This window comes from Salvia hispanica, chromosome 1, assembly GCF_029641045.1.
Source record: "Salvia hispanica isolate PSC_SH4W2 chromosome 1, Shi_PSC_v1, whole genome shotgun sequence".
Lineage (NCBI taxonomy): Eukaryota > Viridiplantae > Streptophyta > Magnoliopsida > Lamiales > Lamiaceae > Salvia > Salvia hispanica.
The window spans coordinates 59,310,450-59,335,886 of record NC_142692.1 but is presented as its reverse complement, the minus strand read 5'-3'; the positions used below and the strand labels follow the sequence as shown (position 1 = coordinate 59,335,886).

Sequence of the window (25,437 nt, the reverse complement as noted above, 5' to 3'; positions counted from 1 at the left end):
CGCTTCCAAGAGCGATGAAATCAACGGAAAGATGCAAGATAGGGCGAACCCCTAACTTGTCTTGAAAATAGAACTTTAAATGCGAACTGCGGCGTACTGTATTACGACCTTTACGTTTAAAAAGAGGAAGGACGTCCAAAATTATGAGGGCCCACGTGTCACTCAAAACAAATACTAATACGATCTACCCTATCGGGGAAAACCCTAACGGTTTATCGATACGACGGCTAGTACTATATATATTTCACTATGCATATTACTTCTATACCTTATTCTCTCTTTTCGCGTTTTGAGAGCCCATTCTTTCGTACAGATGGCACGACAGCGCTACACCCATCGTAGGCCGCTCCGAGCTGGTGCGAATTCCGAGGCAGTGGTTCGCTATTTCCGGTCCTACCGCCGCTGCCATGGGGATACGTTGGCGGAATTCGTGGCACATTACGCGAAGTTATGGGAGGAGGCCAACTGTCATGGGGTGAAGCCCTACGAGGGTATCATGAGGCTCGTCGGTCTGTTTCCTGAGGAGTGGCAGAGTTGGATGACGGCCACTGCCGAGTTGTACACGTCGTCCCCGCCTCCCACGTATGAGCCTATTGGGGATATGCCCGGTTTCCTGAGCGCGGTCTCAGCAGGGTGCTTCCACTTCGGTGATGGGCCCCCACCAGGGACGCAGGCGCCCGAGAGCGAGGGATTCCGCAGGTTGCCACCCTTGGCCCTCATGCGGGGTACAGGCGGAGTATTCGAGGAGGGGCAGTCGTCTCGAGCTCCCGCCCGCGAGAGGGGCCGAGTAGAGGTTACGCCCGACTCGAGTGATAAGACCGGGTCTATGGGGAGCAGCGCGGCGGATGAGGATGACGACAAGAACTCAGAGGAGGAGGGCGTAGACGACGATGAGGTCAGTGAGGAGGACTCCGAGGGAGAGGACTCGGATGAGGAGCCCGAGGAGGTTTTGGAGTGGGGCGAGATGCAGGAGGATGGTTCCGCTGAGGAGGAGCCACAGATTGGCGGCCTCGCTGATTTGGGGTTGGGGTTCATTCCCCCACCACCAGCCGGACCACCACCAGAGATACCTCCACCCCCGGTGGAGCCCCACCCGGAGACACTACGGTTGTCCCACCAACCGATAGATTTGACTTCTTTCAGCGAGCTGTATCATCGCATTTGGCGTATGCGCAGGGAGTTGGCCGCCGGGACCGATATTCCCTTTGCACCAGTGGCAGCCCCGGGGCCATCAGAGCCTGTGGCAGTGCCGGAGCACCCCGAGGAGCCGGTGCCTCCGATCGAGACATCCCGTCAGGGGACTAGTCATGGCGACCCGATGTGGATCAGCAGCGACTCTGAGTAGGACTGTTTGGGCAGGCCTCAGGCGTGTTTATCGTAGTAGCTTAGCACCATGTCTTCTCTTTCCATGTATCGAACCTTTTTAGGAGCTTTCTTATTTTCCTTATTGCCCTCACATGTATCAGATTTTAAGTCCTCGCTAGAGGCAATTTTCATTGATTATGACATGTGATGTTTCTTGGCTACGTTACTTGCCCTTGGTATTATTGCTCCTTGTATTCAAGAAAATGGTGTATTTAATGAATCCAATGCATAAGATTATGACATTCGATGATTATAAATTCTTTTAACCCTGTTATCCTTAGATCAGAATGCCGCCAAGGAGACGTGCCGGACGGCCCAGAAGGAATGGCGAGGTGCCACAAAATGTACCCCGAGGAAATGGAGCGGGAAGAGGGATGACCCCACTGTTGGTGCACGCAGCGGAAGAGCATGTAAATAAATCACATAATAATCAGATCTATTTAGCAGATTATTTAGACAAAATCTATTCGCGTAATTATCACATGTATCATGCTCATAACTTGAATTAATCATGCTTTAAGAATATTGAAAACCTAAAACATGCTTTTCTACGGAGTAGAATAATACCTAATTAATTCTCCAAAGAATTGAAGATGGCTAGCGACTTCTCCACGTGTAGCTTTAAGTACTAGACCACAAATCTTCTCTCTGGTTCCCGAACTGTACTCTAATATCAGTGTGGGCTGATCTTACTAGAATACTAGGACTTAAATAAAGAAGACAGAAGAAATCCTTTTTGGAATAGGACTCAAATTCGAAATCTCCTACAGCTGGGAGAGATCGAAATTTTCGAAAATTGCAATATGAGATATTGTGTATTTTCTGTCTCCTTTATTCTCCTATTTATATTAAGTTCCTTTTGGGCCCAGACAGGGATCTATGGAAGGCTTTGGATATGGGCTCATCCAATTTACTTTTTACTAATTAAATTGAACCCACAATTTAATATAAGTTATAATTGGAATATTACGAGCAGCCACTACAGAAGTAATATTGAACTCTCCCCATCCAAATCCGAAATTATAAGTAATCCGGGTTTCCGTTTATCTTTCATTTCCCGTGCTTAAGATTAATATGTCCATTAATTAATTAATGTCTGCTATTGACTTAATTAATTAACTTCTTATTAATTCCAAGAGTGGACTTAGCATGAAACACTCATTTATTATTCATAGAGTAATCATACTCCAACTAGCTAGGTTCCGAATAATAAAACTTAGTTTCGCGCTCCTCTTGAGGACATTATCAAACGAGACTCACCTCGTGCACGATTCAATATAATAGCAATCCTAGCACCGCTAGATATCGATCACCACTGCCCAATATATCAGGATAATTGGGCTACGAAAAACCCGCACCATTTGATAAGTCAAAGCAATGCATAATCAATACCGTATGCTCAATGCTAACCTACATTGATTAAGAAATAAATATTTATCAAGACCTCGCCTTTCAGTAGATAGCCCAAGGCAAGTCTTGCTGTTAGATCCGTTCAGTGCTATACCACACCAATGTCATCTTATTTCAGTAAGGCTTAGAAATATACGGACTGACATTGCAACCTTTCTCGATGGGTAGTCTAATTCCATCTAGGTTGTGAAATTCATATTTTTCTTTGTTTAGAACTGACCGTATTACCTTAAAGTGGACGACGCCCACAACCGGTCTACTAAAACAAAGACTTAGACTTTGTTAAGTTAACTTATACATTTAAACATGCATTAACATCCATTAAATGTAAAACATAACAACATTATGACAAAAATAATCTGTTTTATTCATTGGAAAATAAAATAAGAGTTTTACAGTATTCAATCACTCGAAACGTGATTTCTAGTATACAAACTCTAACAATCTCCCACTTATACTCAAAACACTTTCGAGTATACAAAATGTGCTAACGTCTAAATCTCCCACTTATACTGAAAGCGGATTGAGGTCTTGAATTAGTCGAACTCCCATTCCTTCAACATGGCTTTCATACGGCTTTACCGCTAACGCCTTCGTGAAAGGATCTGCCAGGTTGTTTTCTGACTCAATCTTGACCACTTGTATGTCTCCTCTCTGCACTATATCTCGAATGATATGATACTTCCTCTCTATGTGCTTGCTCGCCTTATGAGCCCGTGGTTCCCTCGAATTTGCCACAGCACCAGAGTTATCACAATAAACGGTGATGCGCTTGGGCATATTCGTAACCACACCTAAGTCCAGAAGGAAGTTCTTAAGCCATACAGCCTCCTTTGCAGCCTCCGAAGCGGCTACATACTCGGCTTCCATGGTAGAGTCTGCAATGCATTTCTGCTTTACACTCTTCCAAACTATAGCTCCACCTCCTAAGGTAAACACATATCCGGAAGTTGATTTTCTCGAATCCAGATCAGCCTGAAAGTCTGAATCTGTATATCCTAAAGGACAGAGCTCGGCTGCATTGTAAACTAGAACATAGTCCTTAGTCCGATTAAGGTACTTGAGTATGTTCTTTACGGCAGTCCAATGTCCTTGGCCGGGATTTGATTGATATCTTGCTACCATGCCAACAGCAAAGCAGATATCGGGTCTAGTACAAAGCATAGCATACATGAGACTACCAACTGCCGAGGCATATGGTATTCTTCTCATCTCTGCTATCTCAGATGCTGTCTTAGGACACATCTCTTGAGACAACTGGATGCCATGTCTAAAAGGTAGGAAACCTTTCTTGGCATCTTGCATGCTAAAGCGTCTAAGTACCGTTTCGATGTAAGATTCTTGGGATAAGCACAACATTTTCTTACCTCGGTTCCTAAGAACCTTGATACCGAGAATGTGTCCCGCATCACCCATATCTTTCATCTCGAACTGGCTGGACAACCAAGTTCGCACTGATGACAACATCTTTTTATTGTTTCCAATTAGAAGAATGTCATCTACATACAAAACTAAGAACACAACATTTCCTTTTTCAACCTTCTTATACACGCAGCTTTCATTAGGGCATTTTTCGAATCCAAACTTTTGAACAGTTTGATCGAAACACTGGTTCCATGATCTAGATGCTTGCTTGAGACCATAAATGGCCTTCTTAAGCTTCCAAACCATGTGTTCCTTGCCCTTCACTACATAGCCTTCGGGTTGTTCCATGTAGATGGTCTCCTCAAGACTCCCGTTTAGAAACGCAGTCTTAACGTCCATCTGCCATACTTCCCAATCCATGTAAGCTGCTATAGACAAAAGTATACGGATCGATTTGAGCATGGCCACTGGGGAGAAGGTCTCATCGTAATCGATACCTTCCTTTTGGGTATACCCCTTAGCCACTAGTCTTGCCTTGAAGACTTTAACTCGTCCATCGGGTCCACGTTTACGTTTGTATATCCACTTGCTCCCAATGGCAGTACAGCCTTCGGGTAGGACAGACAAATCGTAGACGTCTTTGTCTAACATAGATTGTAGTTCCGAATCCATTGCTTTCACCCATTCGCAATGATCGACATCAGCCTGCGCCTCTGCAAAATTCCAGGGATCCAGTACATTGCTGTCCGAGGAGTGATCCATACACTCACCCAAACCAATGTATCTATCGGGCTCATGAGAGACCCTCCCACTGCGGCGCGGCACTACAATATCTGGAGTATTAGTTGAAGTTTCTGGAATTGTTGTTACACTTGGTAATTGTTCTTGGTTAATGGAAGTTGAAACTTGAGTTAGCTCTTCTAGAGCCATCTCACTGCTGGACTTATGATTCATTACATAGTCTTCCTCTAAGAATGTGGCATGAGTGCTCACAATCACTTTCTGATCTCTGAGACTATAGAATTCATAAGCTTTCGTTCCTCTAGGGTATCCTATAAACACGCAAACCTCAGTCCTAGATTCCAGCTTAGTTGGATCCTTTTCCAATACATGAGCCGGACACCCCCATACTCTGAGATGTTCTAGATTGGGCTTACGCCCATTCCACAACTCATATGGGGTAGTAGGAACAGATTTAGAAGGTAAGACGTCTAAGAGATAGTTTGCAGAAAGCAAAGCATGACCCCAAAACGAAACAGGTAACCGTGCATAACTCATCATCGATCTGACCATATTTAATAAGGTCCTATTCCTTCTTTCAGCCACGCCATTCTGCTGGGGTGTGCCCGGCGCAGTCGTTTGGGATTCAATCCCAGCTACCGATAAATAGTCCAAAAACTCGGCACTTAGGTATTCGCCTCCGCGATCAGATCGCAGGCATTTGATACTCTTACCATGTTGCGTCTCTACTTTAGCCTTAAACTCCTTGAACTTGTCAAAAGTTTCAGACTTGTAGCGCATCAAATAGATGTATCCGATTTTCGAGTAGTCATCTGTAAAGGTGACGAAATATCGAAAACCGGCCCTTGCCTCGGTTGACATTGGTCCACACACATCAGTATGAATGAGCTCAAGTACTTCTTTGGCCCTATTCCCCTTTGATCTAAAAGATCTCTTAGTCATCTTGCCTTCGAGACAGGACTCACACTTCGAAAACGGTTCCTTCTCAAGACCTTTAATAAGATCTTGATCAACCATCGCATGAATCCTTCTTTCGTTGGCATGACCAAGTCTAAGGTGCCATAAGTACGTTTCATTCATTGAAGTTGAAGGTTCTTTTCTTTTCTTAGAAATTTTCGATGTAGCATTGAGTTCTGATTTACGTTGATTAAATTGTGTAGAAGTGATCGTGTACAGATTGTTTTCCATGATACCGCGACAGATATAAGAACCATCTTTCTTAATAACGCAATTGTCATTAAAAGAAATCGAATATCCATCATAAGACAATTTAGAAACTGAAATTAAATTTCTTCTAAAAGAGGGTATCAACAAAACATTCTTCAAAATCAAAAATCTATCACTAGAAAAACGTAAATAAACGTCTCCCACTGCAACGGCCGCCACTTTCGTAGCGTCGCCCAGCTGGACCTCTATCTCACGATCATGTAGCCGTCTTGTCACCTGCATCAAGTCAGGATCAAAACATATATGATCAGTTGCTCCAGTATCAATAACCCAAGTATGAGTAGATGTCAAAGCCAAACATGACTCGACTACTAGAGCATGGTGCATACCTGTAGCCTTGCCCTTTTTAGGACAATCTGGCTTCCAATGACCTTTCTCTCCACACTTGAAGCATTTTCCAGTTTGCTTCTTGTCACCCCGCTGTTTCTTTTTTTTTTTTTTTCCTTAGCATTGTTGACTGCTACTTGGTTCGGTGCCTTTTTCTTTCCTCTTCTAGCCTTAGAGCCAGAGGAATTAGGCGCGATACTCATCATAGCTACTTTAGCTTGAACCATAAGGTCCTCCGCCGACTGAAGTTCAGTCAGCAACTCTGCTAAAGTATAATTCCGTTTGTTCATCTCAAAGTTGAGCTTGAACTGCTGGAAGCTAGGGGGAAGACTCTGAAGGATTATAGTAACCTGGGACTCGGGATCGATCGTCCCTCCCAATACCTCAATCTGGTTGAGGTGACTCATCATCTCGAGGACGTGTTGCCTCACAGACGAGCCTTCCTTCATAGACTTCGTCATGATACTCCGAAAGGCTTGAGACTTAGCCGTTCGATTCTGAGTACCAAAAAGATTTGCGAGATTTGTCATGATCTCGGCGGCAGTTTCCATGGCAGAATGCTGATGCTTGAGTACTGATGACATAGAAGCCAACATGTAGCACTTAGCCATCTCATTCGCCTTATGCCACCGTCTATGCGCATCTCGCAATGCTTGGCTGGCACTAGCAGCCGGGACAGCTGGGCGTGGAGTAGTGAGTACGAACTTGTACTCTTCTGCTGTGAGAACGATATCCAAGTTTTGTTTCCATTCGATGTAATTTTGGCCTTCGAGTTTGTTTTCTTTGAGAATGGCAGAAAGAGGATTAAAAGACATCTTGACGAATTTTATTGCACTGCAAACAGAAGATTTTACTATTTGTCATAAACTTATGTAAGGAAATTGAGTAGATTAACCATAAAACTTTTCAAAATCTTACAACCGCAAAATTAATAAATTGTATCCTCCTCAGGAGGTTAATACGCATTAAAATTTCGACAATTTACTGGTCACAACACCGACATATCAATAGCTTCCTCCTCTGGAGGTTGACATGTCAAATGCTTCCTAAGCACGACCACCTGGTTTAGCATTACAGTATTTTATTTCTACAACACACTCCCATAACAATGTTCATGTGTTGATAACAAAATCAAGCTATCTCATAAATTCCGATTGAACCCTGAAACTCGCAATTCCTTAGGATTATTGTCCCTACTCTGTAGGTGGCGATAATATTAGGAATCACTTTCTAGTTCACTCTATTCATTATTTGAGAAGTCCGCCCTTATGAACTTACTGTTTTCGTAGGATTATTGTCCCTACTCTGTAGGTGGCGATAATATTAGAAAATCAGCTTCACAAAATTTGGCAGTCCAACCGATGGAGACCATATATAAACCATTAGTTCATAATTATCGCTTAGATATTTGGGTTATGGTTTTAATTAATTATCCTTTAGCCTTAAGGCAGATTAAGACTAATTAAATTCTGTTGGTATTTAATTTACTGGATAATTAAATCTTTTATAATCTTTAATATCTTAATATAGAAACTATTAATCTAGAATTTAATTCTCATTCATGTCTTACTATAAGATATATCTAAAATAAAATACATTATTTATAATCTTAATTAGACATGAAAAATCAAATTCATATAATTTCCAAGTTCAAGATTAGGAAGAATATCAATTATATTATTTAATGTATTCTTATATATATCATATCTTATAATAGATTCTAGATATATATTATAATTAGGAAACTATTAAATTATTCTTATCTATATCATCTAGGATATAAAATATTCATAGATATAGAAAATAATCCAAATATTCCTAAAATCTAGGGAAATCTTCCCAAAATGTTTTATTTCATTAAATAATATTATTTTTAATGATATCTATTAATTAAACAATTAAATAATCATTAAAATAATCTTTCGTCAATTTCTAGAGATTCGAGGTTGGCACGAATCTACACAACGAAGATACGAAGATATCCCCGGAGATTCTCGCCGGGACGGCGTGTTCGCCCCCCGACGACCGCCGGAAAACCCGCGCCTTACGGCGCGCTCTTCCTTCTCCCTTCTTCCTCCCGGCGGACAACCGCCGAGATTTCACCCTCCGTCGTCGTCGAGCCAGAAGGCGCAGCCAGAGCCACGACCTCCCGGCGATCTCCCACTGCCCGACGAGCTCGCGCGCACCAGCAGCCGGCGGCTGCTCTCGGTTGCGCCTCGCTAGGGCTGGGTCGGCTAGGGTTTCGGTATTAGGGTTAGGGTTAGGGTTTTGCGAAGAAGACCGGCGCCTCGGTGGTTCTCGGACGAGCCACCGTGCCAGGCTTCCTCCGTCCGACGCGTCTGGTGCCGCCTGGGCTCGCGGTCTCGATCGGCGGCGCGCGCGAGCCCCTGCTCGCATGCGCGTCGCCGCGTGATCGCACGTCCTCGGCTCCTGTCGCGTCGCATCGCGTTTGATCGGGGCCGGCTAGGGTTTGGCGGGCTTGGCCGGTGGCGCGCGCGAGCCCTTGCTCGCCGGCGCGTCGCCCCATGCCCGTCGCCCTCGGCTCCCACTCGATTGGCAACCCTCTTCGATCGATCATAGCGCAATTCGTCCCGGCGCAAGCGCCGACGAATCGCACATCTAGTTCGTTCGAATAATTCAAGTTCTATGATTCGAATGTTCTTGAGTTCAACATGCATAAACATAAAAAATAAAAACACAAGAACATGCTTCGTAATCAATCAAGACATGCATACATGAATTTCGCGAAATTTAAATCCAAATAATCAGAGCCAAAGACTGGCTCTGATACCAATTGTTGGTGCACGCAGCGGAAGAGCATGTAAATAAATCACATAATAATCAGATCTATTTAGCAGATTATTTAGACAAAATCTATTCGCGTAATTATCACATGTATCATGCTCATAACTTGAATTAATCATGCTTTAAGAATATTGAAAACCTAAAACATGCTTTTCTACGGAGTAGAATAATACCTAATTAATTCTCCAAAGAATTGAAGATGGCTAGCGACTTCTCCACGTGTAGCTTTAAGTACTAGACCACAAATCTTCTCTCTGGTTCCCGAACTGTACTCTAATATCAGTGTGGGCTGATCTTACTAGAATACTAGGACTTAAATAAAGAAGACAGAAGAAATCCTTTTTGGAATAGGACTCAAATTCGAAATCTCCTACAGCTGGGAGAGATCGAAATTTTCGAAAATTGCAATATGAGATATTGTGTATTTTCTGTCTCCTTTATTCTCCTATTTATATTAAGTTCCTTTTGGGCCCAGACAGGGATCTATGGAAGGCTTTGGATATGGGCTCATCCAATTTACTTTTTACTAATTAAATTGAACCCACAATTTAATATAAGTTATAATTGGAATATTACGAGCAGCCACTACAGAAGTAATATTGAACTCTCCCCATCCAAATCCGAAATTATAAGTAATCCGGGTTTCCGTTTATCTTTCATTTCCCGTGCTTAAGATTAATATGTCCATTAATTAATTAATGTCTGCTATTGACTTAATTAATTAACTTCTTATTAATTCCAAGAGTGGACTTAGCATGAAACACTCATTTATTATTCATAGAGTAATCATACTCCAACTAGCTAGGTTCCGAATAATAAAACTTAGTTTCGCGCTCCTCTTGAGGACATTATCAAACGAGACTCACCTCGTGCACGATTCAATATAATAGCAATCCTAGCACCGCTAGATATCGATCACCACTGCCCAATATATCAGGATAATTGGGCTACGAAAAACCCGCACCATTTGATAAGTCAAAGCAATGCATAATCAATACCGTATGCTCAATGCTAACCTACATTGATTAAGAAATAAATATTTATCAAGACCTCGCCTTTCAGTAGATAGCCCAAGGCAAGTCTTGCTGTTAGATCCGTTCAGTGCTATACCACACCAATGTCATCTTATTTCAGTAAGGCTTAGAAATATACGGACTGACATTGCAACCTTTCTCGATGGGTAGTCTAATTCCATCTAGGTTGTGAAATTCATATTTTTCTTTGTTTAGAACTGACCGTATTACCTTAAAGTGGACGACGCCCACAACCGGTCTACTAAAACAAAGACTTAGACTTTGTTAAGTTAACTTATACATTTAAACATGCATTAACATCCATTAAATGTAAAACATAACAACATTATGACAAAAATAATCTGTTTTATTCATTGGAAAATAAAATAAGAGTTTTACAGTATTCAATCACTCGAAACGTGATTTCTAGTATACAAACTCTAACACCCACCACCTCCTCCGCCGCCTCCACCTCCACAGGAGCGGCGAGTAGAGGAACTTTTTCTGAGACAAAACCCTCCGGTTTTCAATGGTTTAGGGGACCCAGTTGTGGCTGAAAACTGGATACGCGCCATGGAACGTATCTTCAACTTCCTGAACTGCAACGATTAGGAACGTTTGACTTGTGTGACCTTCCAACTGACAGGATCAGCTGATTTCTGGTGGGAGGCACGAAAGAAAATTTTAACCCCGGAACAACTGGCTCAGATGACTTGGGATGAGTTCAAAACTGGAATGTATGACAAGTACATCCCGAAGAGTTACCGTAAGGCTAAGGAAGTGGAATTTTATAATCTGAAACAAGGGCGGATGTCCGTTACTGAGTATGACAGAATGTTCTGCGACATGTCTCGCTATGCGCCTGACCAAGTCGATACTGATGAGAAGATGGCTGAGAAGTTTTGTGCCGGTCTGAGGTACGAAATAAAGATGGCCTTGGCAAGCCTTGGAGGGTTGTCGTACCCCGAATCATTGAGTCGAGCCTTGGACATCGAGGCAGCCATGCCCAAAGAGAAGTCAACTGTACTTGTTGCCGCAGCACCATCCCAACAACAGCAAAACTTCCGAGAGAAAAGGAGGTGGGATGGAGATCGTGCTCCAAATGAAATTAAGAGACCACAACTTGCTCTGAAGCCACCGCAGAATGGTGGAAGGCAAACTGCTCCAAATCAGATGATGGAGTACCGACCTAGAGCCCCTCCCTGTGCTAAGTGCTCGAAGAATCATCATGGGGAGTGCAAAGCTGGGACTGATAGGTGCTTCTACTGTGGCAAGGGTGGACATTTCTCCAGAGAATGCCCGGATAGGAACGCTGGAGGCAGAGGGAGACAGAACTATCAAGGGCAACGTCCACAACTACGGGCACTTCAAGCTGAGCCGAAAGGAAAAGCGGCCCTACCCCAAGCTCCACAACACCAGCGGCAGTTACGGCAGAGGCTTCCCACTCAGGCCAGAGCTTTTGCACTGAGACAGAGGCAGCCTAAGACGGAGCCAGGGAACCAAGAGCAGGGCAATCTGGCAGGTATGGGAACTCTCCTCAACATACCTATTGCCATTTTGTTTGATACTGGTGCATCACACTCGTTCATATCAGCACCTTGTGTGGATACCTTAGAACTGCCTACTGATGAAGTAAAACATAAGATGAGGGTGTCCTCACCCGTAGGAGGCCTTATAGACATCACACGAACTTGCTCAAACGTAGAATTCACTATGGGAAACCTTAAGTTAGTGGCTCACAATTTGCATGTGATGTTGATGTGGAGTGTGGACATCATATTGGGAATGGATTGGCTGGCTGCAAACTACGCTACCATTCTCTGTAAGGAAAGGCAGATCTCCCTGCAATACCCAGGGAAGGAACCCACCATCTTCCACGGAATCTCCATGAAGCGACGAAAGTCCATAATTTCTGCACTACAAGCAACCACTATGATAAGGAAAGGATACCCTGTATACCTCGTTTACCTGAATGGAGAAGAGAAAGAAGACCGTAAGATTGAAGATGTAGCAGTGGTACGAGAATTCCCAGATGTCTTCCCAGACGCACTACCTGGATTGCCGCCAGACAGGCAATTAGAATTCACAATTGATCTCGAACCAGGATCGGCCCCAGTATCGAAGGCACCATACAGAATGGCGCCTAAAGAGTTAGAAGAACTCAAAATACAGCTACAGGAATTATTAGACCTTGGTTTCATCCGACCTAGTGTGTCACCATGGGGCGCACCAGTGCTCTTCGTGAAGAAGAAGGACGGAACATTGAGAATGTGTATCGACTACCGAGAGTTGAACAAACTGACGCTCAAGAACAAGTATCCTCTACCGAGGATTGATGACCTTTTTGACCAACTTCGAGGGGCCGGTGTATTCTCAAAAATGGACTTGAGATCAGGCTATCACCAACTGAAGGTCCGACATGACGATGTACCCAAGACAGCATTCCGCACCAGATACGGCCATTACGAATTCACAGTGATGCCTTTCGGGCTCACAAATGCCCCGGCAGTGTTCATGGACTTAATGAACCGCGTGTTCCATCCATACTTGGACAAGTTCGTCCTAGTCTTTATAGATGATGTACTCATTTACTCGAAAAACGAGAAGGAACACGAGGAACATCTGAGAACCACCTTAGAGACGTTGAGAGCCGAGAAGCTCTATGCTAAGTTTAGCAAGTGTGAGTTCTGGCTCAACGAGGTGAATTTCCTCGGTCACATAGTAACGGCAGATGGGATCCGAGTAGACCCTGCAAAAGTGGAAGCAGTACAACGTTGGCAGTCACCAACAACACCTAGTGAGATTCGAAGTTTCCTAGGTTTGGCTGGATATTATCGGAGGTTCATTGAAGGATTTTCTAAAATAGCCAGACCATTGACTCAACAGCTCAAAAAAGGGGCTAAGGTCAATTGGACGCCGGAGTGCGAAGCAAGCTTCCAACTATTAAAAGAAAAGTTGACCACCGCACCAGTCCTAGCCGTGCCAGCACCAGAAGCAGGCTATGTAGTGTACACCGATGCTTCAAAGGTCGGACTTGGATGCGTATTGATGCAAAATGGCAAGGTGATTGCATACGCGTCACGCCAACTTAGGCCACACGAGCTGAATTACCCCACTCATGATCTGGAACTAGCAGCAGTAGTACATGCCTTGAAGATTTGGAGACATCACCTCTACGGAGTTCGATGTGAGATCTTCACGGACCACAAGAGCCTTAAGTACTTCTTTGAGCAGAAAGATTTGAACATGCGACAACGCAGATGGCTCGAATTGGTCAAGGATTATGACTGTGGCATAAATTACCACCCAGGCAAGGCTAATGTAGTGGCAGATGCCTTGAGCAGGAAGACCATCCCCCAAGTGGCCACTTTCCTTACACAAAATGAGGAACTCATACGGGAATTCGCTAAGATGCGATTGGAGGTAGTGAGAGCACCAGAGACGGTGGAAAGTAGGATCGCCACTCTAGTGATTGAACCAGACTTAAGGGCCAGAATTGTTGAAGCTCAAAGGAGTGATGAAGCATTAGAGAAAATTCGACTTAAGGTGAGGACAGGAAAAGAGGTGAGTTACCGCGAAGAAGCGGATAACGCCCTCACTTTTGAAGGGAGATTATGCGTGCCTAATGACGAGGCTCTCAGAAATGAGATCATGAGCGAAGCGCATGAGACACCCTACACCGCCCACCCAGGAGGTACGAAAATGTATCGAGATATGAAGAAGCATTTTTGGTGGGATGGCATGAAGAGGAGCATAGCGTCGTTTGTAGAAAGGTGCCTGGCATGTCAACAAGTGAAGGCTCTACATCAACGACCCTATGGGAAATTGCAACCCCTGGAAATTCCCGAGTGGAAATGGGAGCACATTGCAATGGACTTCGTGACAGGATTGCCAAAGTCACAACGAGGGAATACTGCTATTTGGGTGATTATAGATCGCCTCACCAAAAGCGCCCACTTTGTACCGGTTCGTATCACTTACGGATCGGACAAGCTAGCTCAGATCTATGTGCAAGAGATCATACGCTTACACGGAATACCGGTGACGATCACATCAGACAGGGATCCAAAATTTACTTCTAGATTTTGGATAAGCCTACAGCAAGAACTAGGCACCAGGTTGAACTTCAGTACGGCATTTCATCCGCAGACTGATGGGCAGTCTGAGAGAACAATCCAGACCTTGGAAGACATGTTAAGAGCCGTAGTGCTCGACCGAGGAGGAAATTGGGAGCCAGTGTTGCCACTTATAGAGTTTGCTTACAATAACAGTTATCAGGCGACTATAAACATGGCCCCATATGAAGCACTGTATGGGAAGAAGTGTAGATCACCGCTTTATTGGGATGAGGTCGGTGAGAGAAAGACGCTGGGACCGGATTCAGTAGAGGAGATGATAGAGATCGTCCGCCAGATCCGTGAGAGAATCAGGGAAGCTCAAGACAGGCAGAAGTCTTACGCGGATGCCCGCCGAACCGACCTGCAGTTCAAGGCGGGAGACAAAGTTTTTCTAAAAGTATCTCCGTCTAAAGGGATTACAAGATTTGGCGTCAAGGGCAAGCTAAGACCACGTTTCATCGGACCCTACGAAATTTTAGAAGAAGTGGGTCCTGTGGCGTACAGATTGGCACTCCCACCGAGTTTCGGGAACGTGCACAATGTTTTTCACGTATCTCAATTGAGGAAATATGTGTTCGACCCAAAACATATAATCCACCAAGAGGAGATGGTTTTGGAACCAGACTTAAGCTATGAAGAGAAGCCAGAGGCAATCTTGGATAGGAAGGTCAAGGAATTGAGGAATAAGTCCGTTGTAACAGTGAAAGTTTTATGGAAGCATCATGGTCACGAGGAAGCTACGTGGGAATTGGAAGACAAAATGAAGGAAAAGTACCCAGGACTGTTTAAGTGACATAAGCAAATTTCGGGACGAAATTTTCGTTAAGGAGGGTAGAATGTAATACCCGCTTCTTTATTTATCCTTTCCATTGTTGATTAAGGTCGAACTAGAGAATTTTTCACACCCTTAACTCGGGTGTCATTCGGAACTCGTTACTCCTTTTCTTTTGATGGTTAATGTTGCTAGTTCGCGCAACAAAAGGGTAAAGAAATAATTGAATGAACTAAAACAAGCAAATGTATATTGTAAAATATCACAAATTTTTCGAATAGCAATTCTTATACAATAAACGAACAACTAATTTTCAAAATACTACAATACTTAGAACAAGGCTTCCAATAAAGGAAAGGAAGAAAGGGAAAGGTAAAATGTGCATGGAACAAATGGCATCGGGCCTCTTCCTCCGGGCCGAGAGTTCACGGCTGTAGCCGATCAGCCGTGGAGCCCGAAGCATCGATCCGCCCCGGGCAGCAGCTCGGCGGCCAGTCTCCTCCCAACCTACAAGTAGAAACTAGCGTTAGCTGCTATAGAACAAAAGAAAACTAAGGGAACTCCTACCATAAGGAAGGAGACAACACCTCTTTAGTTGGGAGACCAAAGACTTACCCAAAAAGGGCAGTCCAGCCTGCAATATGTCACGCCAATGCAGCACCTGTTTCTCACCAGCCACAACAAACAAGTATGAATTAATATCCATGTACTAAGTACTCAAATAAAGCTATCTCTCAAGTATATCCTACTGCAGAATCATAGTCAAAGGAGATCCTCTGTAGGATGGGAACAAAATAGTGTAACAACCCCAATTAATCCCCCATAGTACCTCAAGAATTCAGCCTATAAAAAGCCCACCCACACCACCTTTGAACACCCTCCTACACATCACAAAATTCAGCAAAACTCTAGTGAAAACCAAGAACAAGCAGTAGCCAGCTCGAGAGGGAGGAAAACCGAGACCAAAGGCAGATTTTCTCGAAGCAGCCATGATACCGAGAGGTAAACACCTCCACCCCCTTTCTCCCAATCCAGTTTTTCATGTCATCATATAGAGGCACCACAAATTAAGGACCACAACCAATATAACACAAGCACACCCTCTGCCCTTGTTTAGAACATCATGCTAGCTCAAGAACATAGAACCATGGTTATAGGAATCTCATAACAGTAGTAGCATTCTTAGAGCTTTAACACAAATGGAACAAGAGTACAATAGGCTGCCTTTATGCTCAAAATCAGTAGCACACACATGTAAAATTTCGTTTCAGGGAGCTAGTGTCCCTCCAAAATCAACTCAATAAAGCACAAAGCAAATCGAACACACCCCCCCCCCCTCGGCTGTTATTTGAAAAAAAAAATATACAGAGAAGAGCATAGCTTGGAGTAGAGAACTTATCTTCGGGGTGAGTCGGGGCTGTTCGGAGTCGTTGCAGAGACTACCGTGGCGGTTCGAGAGAGACTCGGCGAAGGACGGTGGCTGCCGTTTTCGTATGGGCAGCAGGGGCTGACCACGTGACGAAGGCAGCAACCGTGGCTGGAACTCCACGGCGAGCCTAAGCCCCTGAGGTGAAGACGGCAGCGGCGAATCGCCGGAGAAGAGGGAAAAGGCGGAGTTGGCTGGAGCCGGCGCCGAGCGACGCAGCAGGCGGCAGCCCTGCTCGTCGGGCAGCCGAGGATTTCTCCGAACTCGACGGAGAGGGAGAAACGCGGGAGCCCCCACCGACGGAGTTCCGAATTTATCGCCGAGGATGAGAGTGGCGGATGGCGACGAGTGGCGGCAGGTCTACTCGTCGGGCATCGGAGACGAGGTAGGAGGCGCCGTGCGCCGCCGGCGACGCGGAGGAGGTGCCAACCGGAGCAACAGCGGGCGTGAGGGGAAGGCGCCGCTGCTTCTCTATCCTTCCGCCTAGGGTTTTCAGTGTGTGTGTGTGTGTGTTTTTGATTTGGGGATTTTTGAATGAAGGAGAGAGAGAGACCGATGGATTAAGGAAAGGAGTATTGGGCCACTTTTTTTTTCTTATGTTTTGGGCCTTAGCAAATTGATTAATGTCTTGGGCCACTAATTTAATTAAAGTATGGACCAAGAATTTACTTAAATCATGGGCCTTTATATGTTATGGATTAATTAATAGTTCGCAAATTAATTCTACGAAGATAAGTCTAATTTTTCCGGAAATTAGCAAGAGTGCTCAAATGATTAATTTTAAGAAATTACGATACGCTAACGAGTATTTAGACCTCGAGCCAAATTTTTTAGTATGTTTAAATAAATGGCATGGGAGGTAGCACCCTCTAGTTAAGTGAATAATTTTACTAATTTAATTAAATCTACTGATTTAATTAATATTCAAAAATTCTAGGACTCTTCTAGAAAATTTAAAGGAAGAATAAAATGATCATCGCACTTAGGATGCATTCATGTCTAAGCTTAATGGATATCTCAAAAATCTAATTAAGTATCTTTTATTTCCTAAAGGGACGTCTTCGAACGTCATCTAAGACCGAGTTAAGGAAATTCCGGAAGGAGCTTTAGCTTTTGAGGTGGGCATTCTTTTAAAACGTATTTTTAGTATGAAAATGTGATTCTTTGCTCAAGTATGTTGTCATGCCATGTTTTGTTTTATGATTACCTATCTGCTTGGCTATGCCAACTCAAGTTAAATCGAATTCGGGTCCCAGTAGGGCCGCAAACCCTACTCGGACTAGTGTACACATAAGGGGACCGTGAGCTAACAAAAGGGGTTGGCCGGTCCAGTGACCGTCGTGGAATGTGGCCACATTCCCGGTTCACACAAGGTTCAGATATGGTATATCTATGTTACGTGATTGCGCAATCAAAATCTTTACTAAAGGAAAAGTATTTTAGTGACTCGGGTCTTTTAAGTAAAACCCCGTGATCACTCAACTGTGGCATTGACAATTAAAGATAGAACCATTTTTGGCAATGTGCCCACTGAGTATATCAAATACTCAGCCCTGCATGTTATTTTTTTCAAATGTGCAGGTTGAACGTGGACGAGCAGGCGAAGGTGTTGGGACAAGCATATTAAATAAGTAGTTAGGTAACCCAAAGTAGCATGTCTTCATACGTGCTATTTTGTCTTGGACTCTTCCGCTGCAAAACTTAGAATTATGTACTAGCAAGCTTTGAACTTAGTCTTGATACTCTGATCACGTTTTGATTATGTACCCATATGCCTTTGATACTTTTGATTTGAGTGATTTCATCTTTTTTTTTTTTTTTTTTTGTTGTCCCTTGATGTTTGAGATTTGTTTAGTCACGAAATAGCTACGCTCACTAGCACTAGGGAGTTGTGGTCGTGACATTCCGGTTCACTTTTATCATAAATGGTAATAGGGTCTCACCCTCCACTAACTCATTCCACTCACATTTTATTTAAAACTAATATATACAAGTGAGACTCTTATTCTATTATTTTTTTTTCAACCCGCTTTTCTTAATATTTTCTAAAACCCGTATCGCCCTTAAATAGGACTCCTAATGATGGACAGAGAGAGTATATCATCAACAAAAGTTAGTCTTTTATCTACTCATATTTGAGTACTAGTACTACAAAGTTTTTTCTTGTAACATTCATGTTTAGAATCAAGGGCTATATTCAAATTGGAAAAGGGAGCATCATGTACAAAACGTTGAATTCTATTCCCCATCTCTGTCTCACTTTGATAGGTACTGATTTTACAAAATGTAAAAAAATAAAGAAAGTGGATTGAAAAAGTTAATGACAAATGAGTGTACTGAGCTAGTGGAATGCAATATACATGACCAAAAGTAGTAAAAAATGAAGTGAGACAATTAATAAAGGATGAACTAAATTAGAAACTGGGACACATGACTGGAGACGAGAGGAAGTACATAAGATGATCTTATTCCACTCAATATCACAATAAAAAGAATAGCATCACAAATTACCAAATCATGACAAAAAAATATGAGAAGAAAGTTTGTGATAAGAAAATCAAAGGTGGGGCAACCAACATGAGGTCCATATCTCACAATTCACACCCTTAGGATAAGAAAACAATCCAAATACCTCCACTTCCATTGGTTTCCAAATATTTCTCTTCACTCTCCCATAATTCACCTCCAAAACACACACACACACACACACACATCTCTCAGCAATGGCAGCCACAATGGCCACATCCATGGCACTCCTCAACCCCAAATGCTTCACCCCCAAAACCCCCACCACCACCGTCGCCACCGCCAAGGCCACAAAGCCCCTCCTCTCCCTCCCAAAATTCCTCACCCCCGCCGCCGCCGCCCCCCTCACGGCCCCCGCCATCGCGGGCGCCGTCTTCGCGGCCCTATCCGCTGCCGAGCCCGCATTCGCGGCCCAGCAGCTGGCGGATATCGCGGAGGGCGACAACCGAGGCCTCGCCCTCCTGATCCCGCTCATCCCGGCCATCCTGTGGGTGCTCTACAACATCCTGCAGCCGGCGCTCAACCAGATCAACAAGATGAGGAACACCAAGGCCATCATCGCGGGGCTCGGAGGTGGCCTCGCGGCGGCGGGACTCCTCCACCCGCAGGAGGCGGCAGCGGCGGCTGAGGCGGCGGCCGACAACAGGGGGCAGCTCCTGCTGTTTGTGGTGGCGCCGGCGATTGGGTGGGTGCTGTACAACATCTTGCAGCCGGCTTTGAACCAGATTAACAGGATGAGATCGGATTAAATATTTCAAATCTTTTTTTTTGTTTCATTTGCATGGAAATGTACCATTCTATTAATACAAACTCTTTCTTAAACCATTTTCTTGATTTTTATTGCTTTCTTAGTGTTTACATGTAACATAATAGTTTGTGAAATGTTGTGCACGACGTTGTTGGGTTTTTTTTTTTTTTTTTTTTTTTGCATTTTTGGCAAATGACTGAATTTGACGAGTTAAAATCACATCTTATTTTTAAAATTCGATCAAACTAATTGATGGATTAACCAATTCAGAATTTTAAAGTTACTATATTTTGTATTAGGAGGTTCATCATAGTTTTGTGACTGAGATAATCGAATTTGACGAGTTTGAATTTGGTCTAACTAATTGATGGTTTGAACAATTTAGAATTAAATAGCTACTCCTTCCGTTATGCGGTAGTAGAGGCGCTTTTTTTGACACGCGATTTTAAAAAATTGTGTTAAGTGGGTTAAGTAAATGAATAAAGTAGGAAATGGAAACTGCAAAGAGATGAAGAGCCAATAAAATAAGTGACAATAAATTAAGTGAGAAGAAATGTATTGACTTTACTAACAAAGGAAATTTCTACTACTGCTACTAAAAAAAATCTCTACTACTATTCGTAAGTGAAAGATTGACACTACTTTTTCCCTATTTTCAAACATAGAGAAAAAATTATGAAAATAATATTAGTAGAATAGTGATACTCCCATCATTAATTGTTTAGTTGTGTTTATTATTTATGTTTACACCAATTCTTATTAAGCATCAAACCTAATGATTCATAATAAGTTTGATGCATGTTTGAAGTTAAAAGCAATTACGGTGATTAATTATTATTGGTGCAGGTAACTATGGAACAAACCGAGAAATGGTGGAAATTAGAATTGAAGCACAAATGAATTTTTCATTGCAGAGATAATTGTTTGCATCAAATGCTTGTGGAATAGTAATAAAAATAATAATACTAGTAGATACTCCCTCCGTCCACGAAAATTCATCCCGGTTTGATCGGGCACGGGTTTTAAGAAATGTAATGGAAAGTAAGTTGAAAAAGTTAGTGGATTGTGGGTCCTACTTTTATACATTAGTTTTATAATAAAATATGAGTAGAAATGAATTAATGGAATATGGGGTCCACTACCAAAAATGGTAAAAGTGAAATGGGACAAATTTTGGGGGACAGACGGAAATGGAAAAATGAGACAAATTTTGGTGGACGGAGGGAGTATTATTATAATAATTCGTGACGGGCGAAGTGCGACAGTAAAGTTACATTTCCTTATATAGGTTTAGCTATTTACATAAGGTTACACAATGTAGGTTTAGACCTAGAAATCTTCCAACACTAACCTATTTCTCTTCCTTCTATAAAACTCTTAAAAATACAAAAATATTAATCTCCAACAAAACGCTGCTAAAAATTATGCTCAAAATTTATCAGATGATCAAGTAAGGGAGAAGAAGTAGAAGATACATCTCCAATACGGCTGCAGAAGCGCACCGTCTCCAATGTCTGCCACATCGTGTTAGCTGCTATTCACCGAAAGAGGCCAATCCCGTTCCAGGCCTAGAAAGTGTTCTTGTATTGCTCTGATTTGGGGATGCAGATGGTCACTGCAGCTCTAGTTCACGGCTACTCGAACTCAACTTGCTTGGACTGTGTTCTTGGTGGAAAGGGTCATCAGTGCAATGGACAGAGCTTAGCCGGTGTGAGTAGCTCCAACTGCTCTGTTCTAGATCATAGTCAGCTGTTTTCATCATCGCCTCTTCTTTCAATTTCATAAAGAACGTAGAAGACCAATAATCATTCGCCAAGTTCTTCAAGAAATGCCTCGTATTAGGGCCCATAAGAGAGCTGTAGTGTAAGACAATGTAAGGTTCAAGGAAACAGACTAACCATTTTCATCAACTGAATCAGCTCGTTCAACGCGTTTTTGAAGAGGTCCGGATGTGCCAAATCAGGAGTAGATAGGATGTCTTGCCTACAACGATGAGATATGTTCACCTCCATCGTCGAGCCAGGAGTGATGTATGTGTCAATAATATGGCGTGCCATATAGATTCTTCTGACGTGATCCTCAACTGGGATTTTGTCGAGCTGCAGCAGCTCCTCGTAGAAATGGACACTTTCCCCCGCCAAACAGCTGCATAAATATCATCACACGAATGAATATGTAAAGATGAAATGGAAAAAGAGGAGTTATCTGCAACGGACCTATCTGCAAATTCAATAAACGACTGACGGAATCTTCTGTCCATGAGAAGCTTATCAAAAGGTTCATTAGGATCTATCGACTGTATTGATTCCTCTTGTACTAATAGCCCGCTGTCAGGAATGCCGAGGGCTCGGCTCATCATGGAGTAATCCTGTTTGTCCTTTTTTGTCGAGCTCAAAAGTGAGGCAAGTGGTTGTGATATTGACATAGAGAAGAACGCCAGTAGAAGGAAACTTGTCTGCAAAAAAGTGCACGATTATGGAAAATGAAAATCAAGAAATGGAATTGAAGCAAGATCTTAATTGTCTAAACAAACTGGCTAGGCTTACCATGATTAGTAATACGGATCTTGAAATGATTTGGACCAATGCTTTATCTTCGTGAATCTCGTTCAGAGTGTAAGCTACGATCCATACTCCTATGAACAAAACAGCAGACAAAATAAGTGAACTGTTGATTTCAGTTAAGAGGAAAGTCAATTTTTAGTGTAGAAGGTATAAGAAGAAAATTATATACCAATGCAACAAGCTGAGACAAGAATTCCTCGCCAGAGGTCCTTGAGTTCGTGGAATCTAAACTCGATATGCTGAACTGCTGCAGTGAATCCAACCAAAGCAGCAATATACAGAGCATGAATGGAAATAACAGGGATGATCCACAGTGTTTTCATGTGGCAGCGGGGGTTCAGAGGCTTGTTCACGTGAACAACTGCAATACACAGTTCTCCATTTATTACACAAAAATGTTACAACGCCAATGCACCAAGAGGAATACACTCAGATAATTACGACGGGATGAGTAGATTCATCTAATTGCTTTTCAAGAACCTTAACATTGTTTGGGAAAGAACACGTAGAGTAAATGTAAACAAAAGAAAGTAACTGCACGACACTTACTTGCTGAACCCACAATCCAGGGCAAGAGAACCAGTGGAAGAAATATAAATGACCGGATGGGTGGTAAACGTCTCCTGAGAGGTCATGAGCATCGAGAGAATAAAATTATTAAGATCCCAAACAAATATATTTTACGAGTTTCGTGATGGTGAAGCAATGGTGTAACTAATTCAAGACCTTATAAAATAACGTAGATGGATCTCTACTCATTTTACTTTTCACAAATGCATCATTATATTCCAACAAACAGAGAAATTTTACTTACTTAACGAATAAGTTATACAGTTGAAATGCTTGTGCAACACGGCAGCTCAACAGCAAGCCAAATCCTAATGGACCTTCAACCCAAACTGGGAGCAGACGAACAATTAGGTATAAACTAATGCATGACCAATGCCAAAATGGCAATGAATAGACAACATGTTACAAGAAGATGCACAGAGTCATGCTGTAGTAAAATTACCAGCCCATATATAGCAAGAACTCCACCAGTGCTTCCTTCTGTACCTCAAATAACCAAAGGCCATCTGTACGGACCACATTCAACACAAACAAAGATATAGGAGAAACGAAAAGTACATCTTGAAACATTAAAAACTTGAATCAGGGAAAAGAGTTACTTATCCAAAGAGAAAAAAATACCACAATCGACAATAGAAGGTTGAAGCTGGCAATAACTTGTATTGCTACAAGCCAAAAGCCACTGCCTTTAGGTCTCGGGATCTTGTGAATAAGATAGGGGACACCAGCCTTTACGAGAAGCCTGTAACAGAAAAGCCATTTTTTCATCTCAATAGTCTTGTATATACGTAACCATTGATCACGTCATTACTGCCACACACATATTCCACGTTGTTCTCAAGAAACGTGGTTAATTAGAAACGGAACTCCCTATCTGGACTTGGCTTTCCTTCCTCTACTGCTATACAAGGCAGTTTCCACCAACATTGTTTAAAAAATTCAATTTCATTAGCACACTCTTTCCTTCTTACTGCAATCCTGAACACTAACACAAATTTACAACACATTTTTCAACCAACACATTTTCACCCAAATTCAACACCTAACAACTATGAAATCCCTAAGAGTAGTTTATTTTATGATTTGAACTCCTTATTCATATAATCCCATCCAAGCTCGTTAGCATTCAACACTAAAAACATTTAATCATAACAGTATTCTGCATACAAAATCAACTTATGTGCTATAAATTAAGTAGCAAATCCTCAGGCTACACAAGAAACCACAATTTCCAATTCCCCCACAAAATCAAGCAATTAAAATTGATCAGAGATGGGCATCCCAACAAAATCCGACTTCCAATCAACCCAAACAAGAAAAGCCCCAAGCTAATATAACTCGGTATAAAGCAGCAAATATTGAAACCACCTAAACAAACATCTTTACATAAGAAACAATCATTTCAAAGAAGGCGCAAAGATAAATATATTCGAGAATTACAGTATAACAGAGAGTATAGCAATTGATATGGCAACGTAGTCGCTGGGGCAGCCTCCTCTGACAGCACAAATCGCCATTGTCAGATTTCAGTTGTTCTGCTCTGAACTACACGGCAACTGTTTGCAGAAATGTCGCAGAAATCAAGTCCAATTCCACGACCCTTTTTCTACCTCTACTTTCATCTAATTGGGTTTCTAAAACTAGTTCATGATAATAGTACTCTTCCTCCACCCTTCACCGTCTATGTGTTTGTTCGATTTTCTAGATAAAATAATAATAGGATAGTATAATCTAAGATTGAGTTGTGAGACTATTTTAGTTATAAGGGGTTAGTTATGACTAATTATCCCATGATTATCCATCTAGAAATAAGTTGAGAGATTAAATCTCATGAAACAAACGCACTACTAATTTAATTCGGGATATGATCCTGTAAATCAAACACCTCCTTAGAGAATTATTTTACTCTGTCCTTCCCCATTAATTAACACCCTTACGATTTCACGATAATGAACCCCACATTTCACTAATTTATTACACTCACATTTTATTATAAAATTATCAGTCTATAAAAGTATTACTCATATTTAGGGGTGGCAAAATGGGTAGCGGGTAATGGATAATTCCCATCTCGACCCGCTACCCGCCGGGTATCGGGTACCCGATATCCGACAATAACGGAAAATGGGCCGGGATCGGGTAGTGTGTTTTAGAGTTTTGCGGGTAGCGGGTATACCCACTACCCGTACGGGTATACCCGTTAGTCCCGTTAATACCCGTTGTTATTAGTATTAGAGCCATATATCATTTTTAATACTCCCTTCATTCCATATTAATAGAAGCGTTTCAAATAGTTAAATTAGAGAAAAAAATAAATAGTTAAATAATAATAGCCATATACACATTCATTTTGAAAAAATAAAAATAAATAGTTAGAATGGAGAAAAAATAAAGTAAGAGAGATAATAATGTAGAGAAGAGTATTTATATTATTATTTTTCCAAAATGAGTGAAGAAAAT

The 25,437-nt window shown here is 42.4% G+C and overlaps 2 protein-coding genes and 1 long non-coding RNA gene across 3 annotated transcripts; 1 reads left to right on the top strand and 2 right to left on the bottom strand.

Moving 5' to 3' along the window:
- Positions 1-15,411: 15,411 nt before the first annotated feature.
- Positions 15,412-15,845, bottom strand: LOC148934233 (uncharacterized). The gene is made up of 2 exons (XR_016134952.1): positions 15,731-15,845; positions 15,412-15,650 (listed from the first exon to the last, which is right to left on the bottom strand). It is a non-coding gene; the product is annotated as an uncharacterized LOC148934233 (long non-coding RNA).
- A 3,375-nt stretch (positions 15,846-19,220) lies between these two features.
- On the top strand, positions 19,221-19,917 carry LOC148934232 (photosystem II reaction center proteins PsbY, chloroplastic-like). Its single transcript, XM_089067511.1, has one exon. The coding sequence runs from the start codon at positions 19,293-19,295 to the stop codon at positions 19,842-19,844; it is 552 nt and encodes a 183-aa protein (XP_088923637.1). The 5' UTR covers positions 19,221-19,292; the 3' UTR covers positions 19,845-19,917.
- Positions 19,918-21,051: 1,134 nt separating this feature from the next.
- LOC148934231 (regulator of G protein signaling 1-like) lies at positions 21,052-24,654 on the bottom strand. Its single transcript, XM_089067507.1, has 10 exons — positions 24,418-24,654; positions 23,599-23,719; positions 23,420-23,483; positions 23,222-23,306; positions 22,957-23,030; positions 22,577-22,768; positions 22,390-22,478; positions 22,060-22,298; positions 21,742-21,988; positions 21,052-21,662 (listed from the first exon to the last, which is right to left on the bottom strand). The coding sequence occupies exons 1-10, from the start codon at positions 24,492-24,494 to the stop codon at positions 21,456-21,458; spliced, it is 1,395 nt and encodes a 464-aa protein (XP_088923633.1). The 5' UTR covers positions 24,495-24,654; the 3' UTR covers positions 21,052-21,455.
- Between the last annotated feature and the right edge of the window lie 783 nt (positions 24,655-25,437).

Excerpts from the sequence above, each read along its gene's own strand:
- LOC148934232 (XM_089067511.1), top strand. The coding sequence starts at position 19,293 with ATGGCAGCCACAATGGCCACATCCATGGCACTCCTCAACCCCAAATGC.
- LOC148934231 (XM_089067507.1), bottom strand. The coding sequence starts at position 24,494 with ATGGCGATTTGTGCTGTCAGAGGAGGCTGCCCCAGCGACTACGTTGCC. Across the intron at positions 23,307-23,419 it reads TTCTTGCTATATATGGGCTG|TTTGGGTTGAAGGTCCATTA; the intron begins GTAATTTTACTA and ends GTCTGCTCCCAG. Across the intron at positions 21,663-21,741 it reads TGATTCAGTTGATGAAAATG|AACTTGGCGAATGATTATTG; the intron begins GTTAGTCTGTTT and ends CATTTCTTGAAG.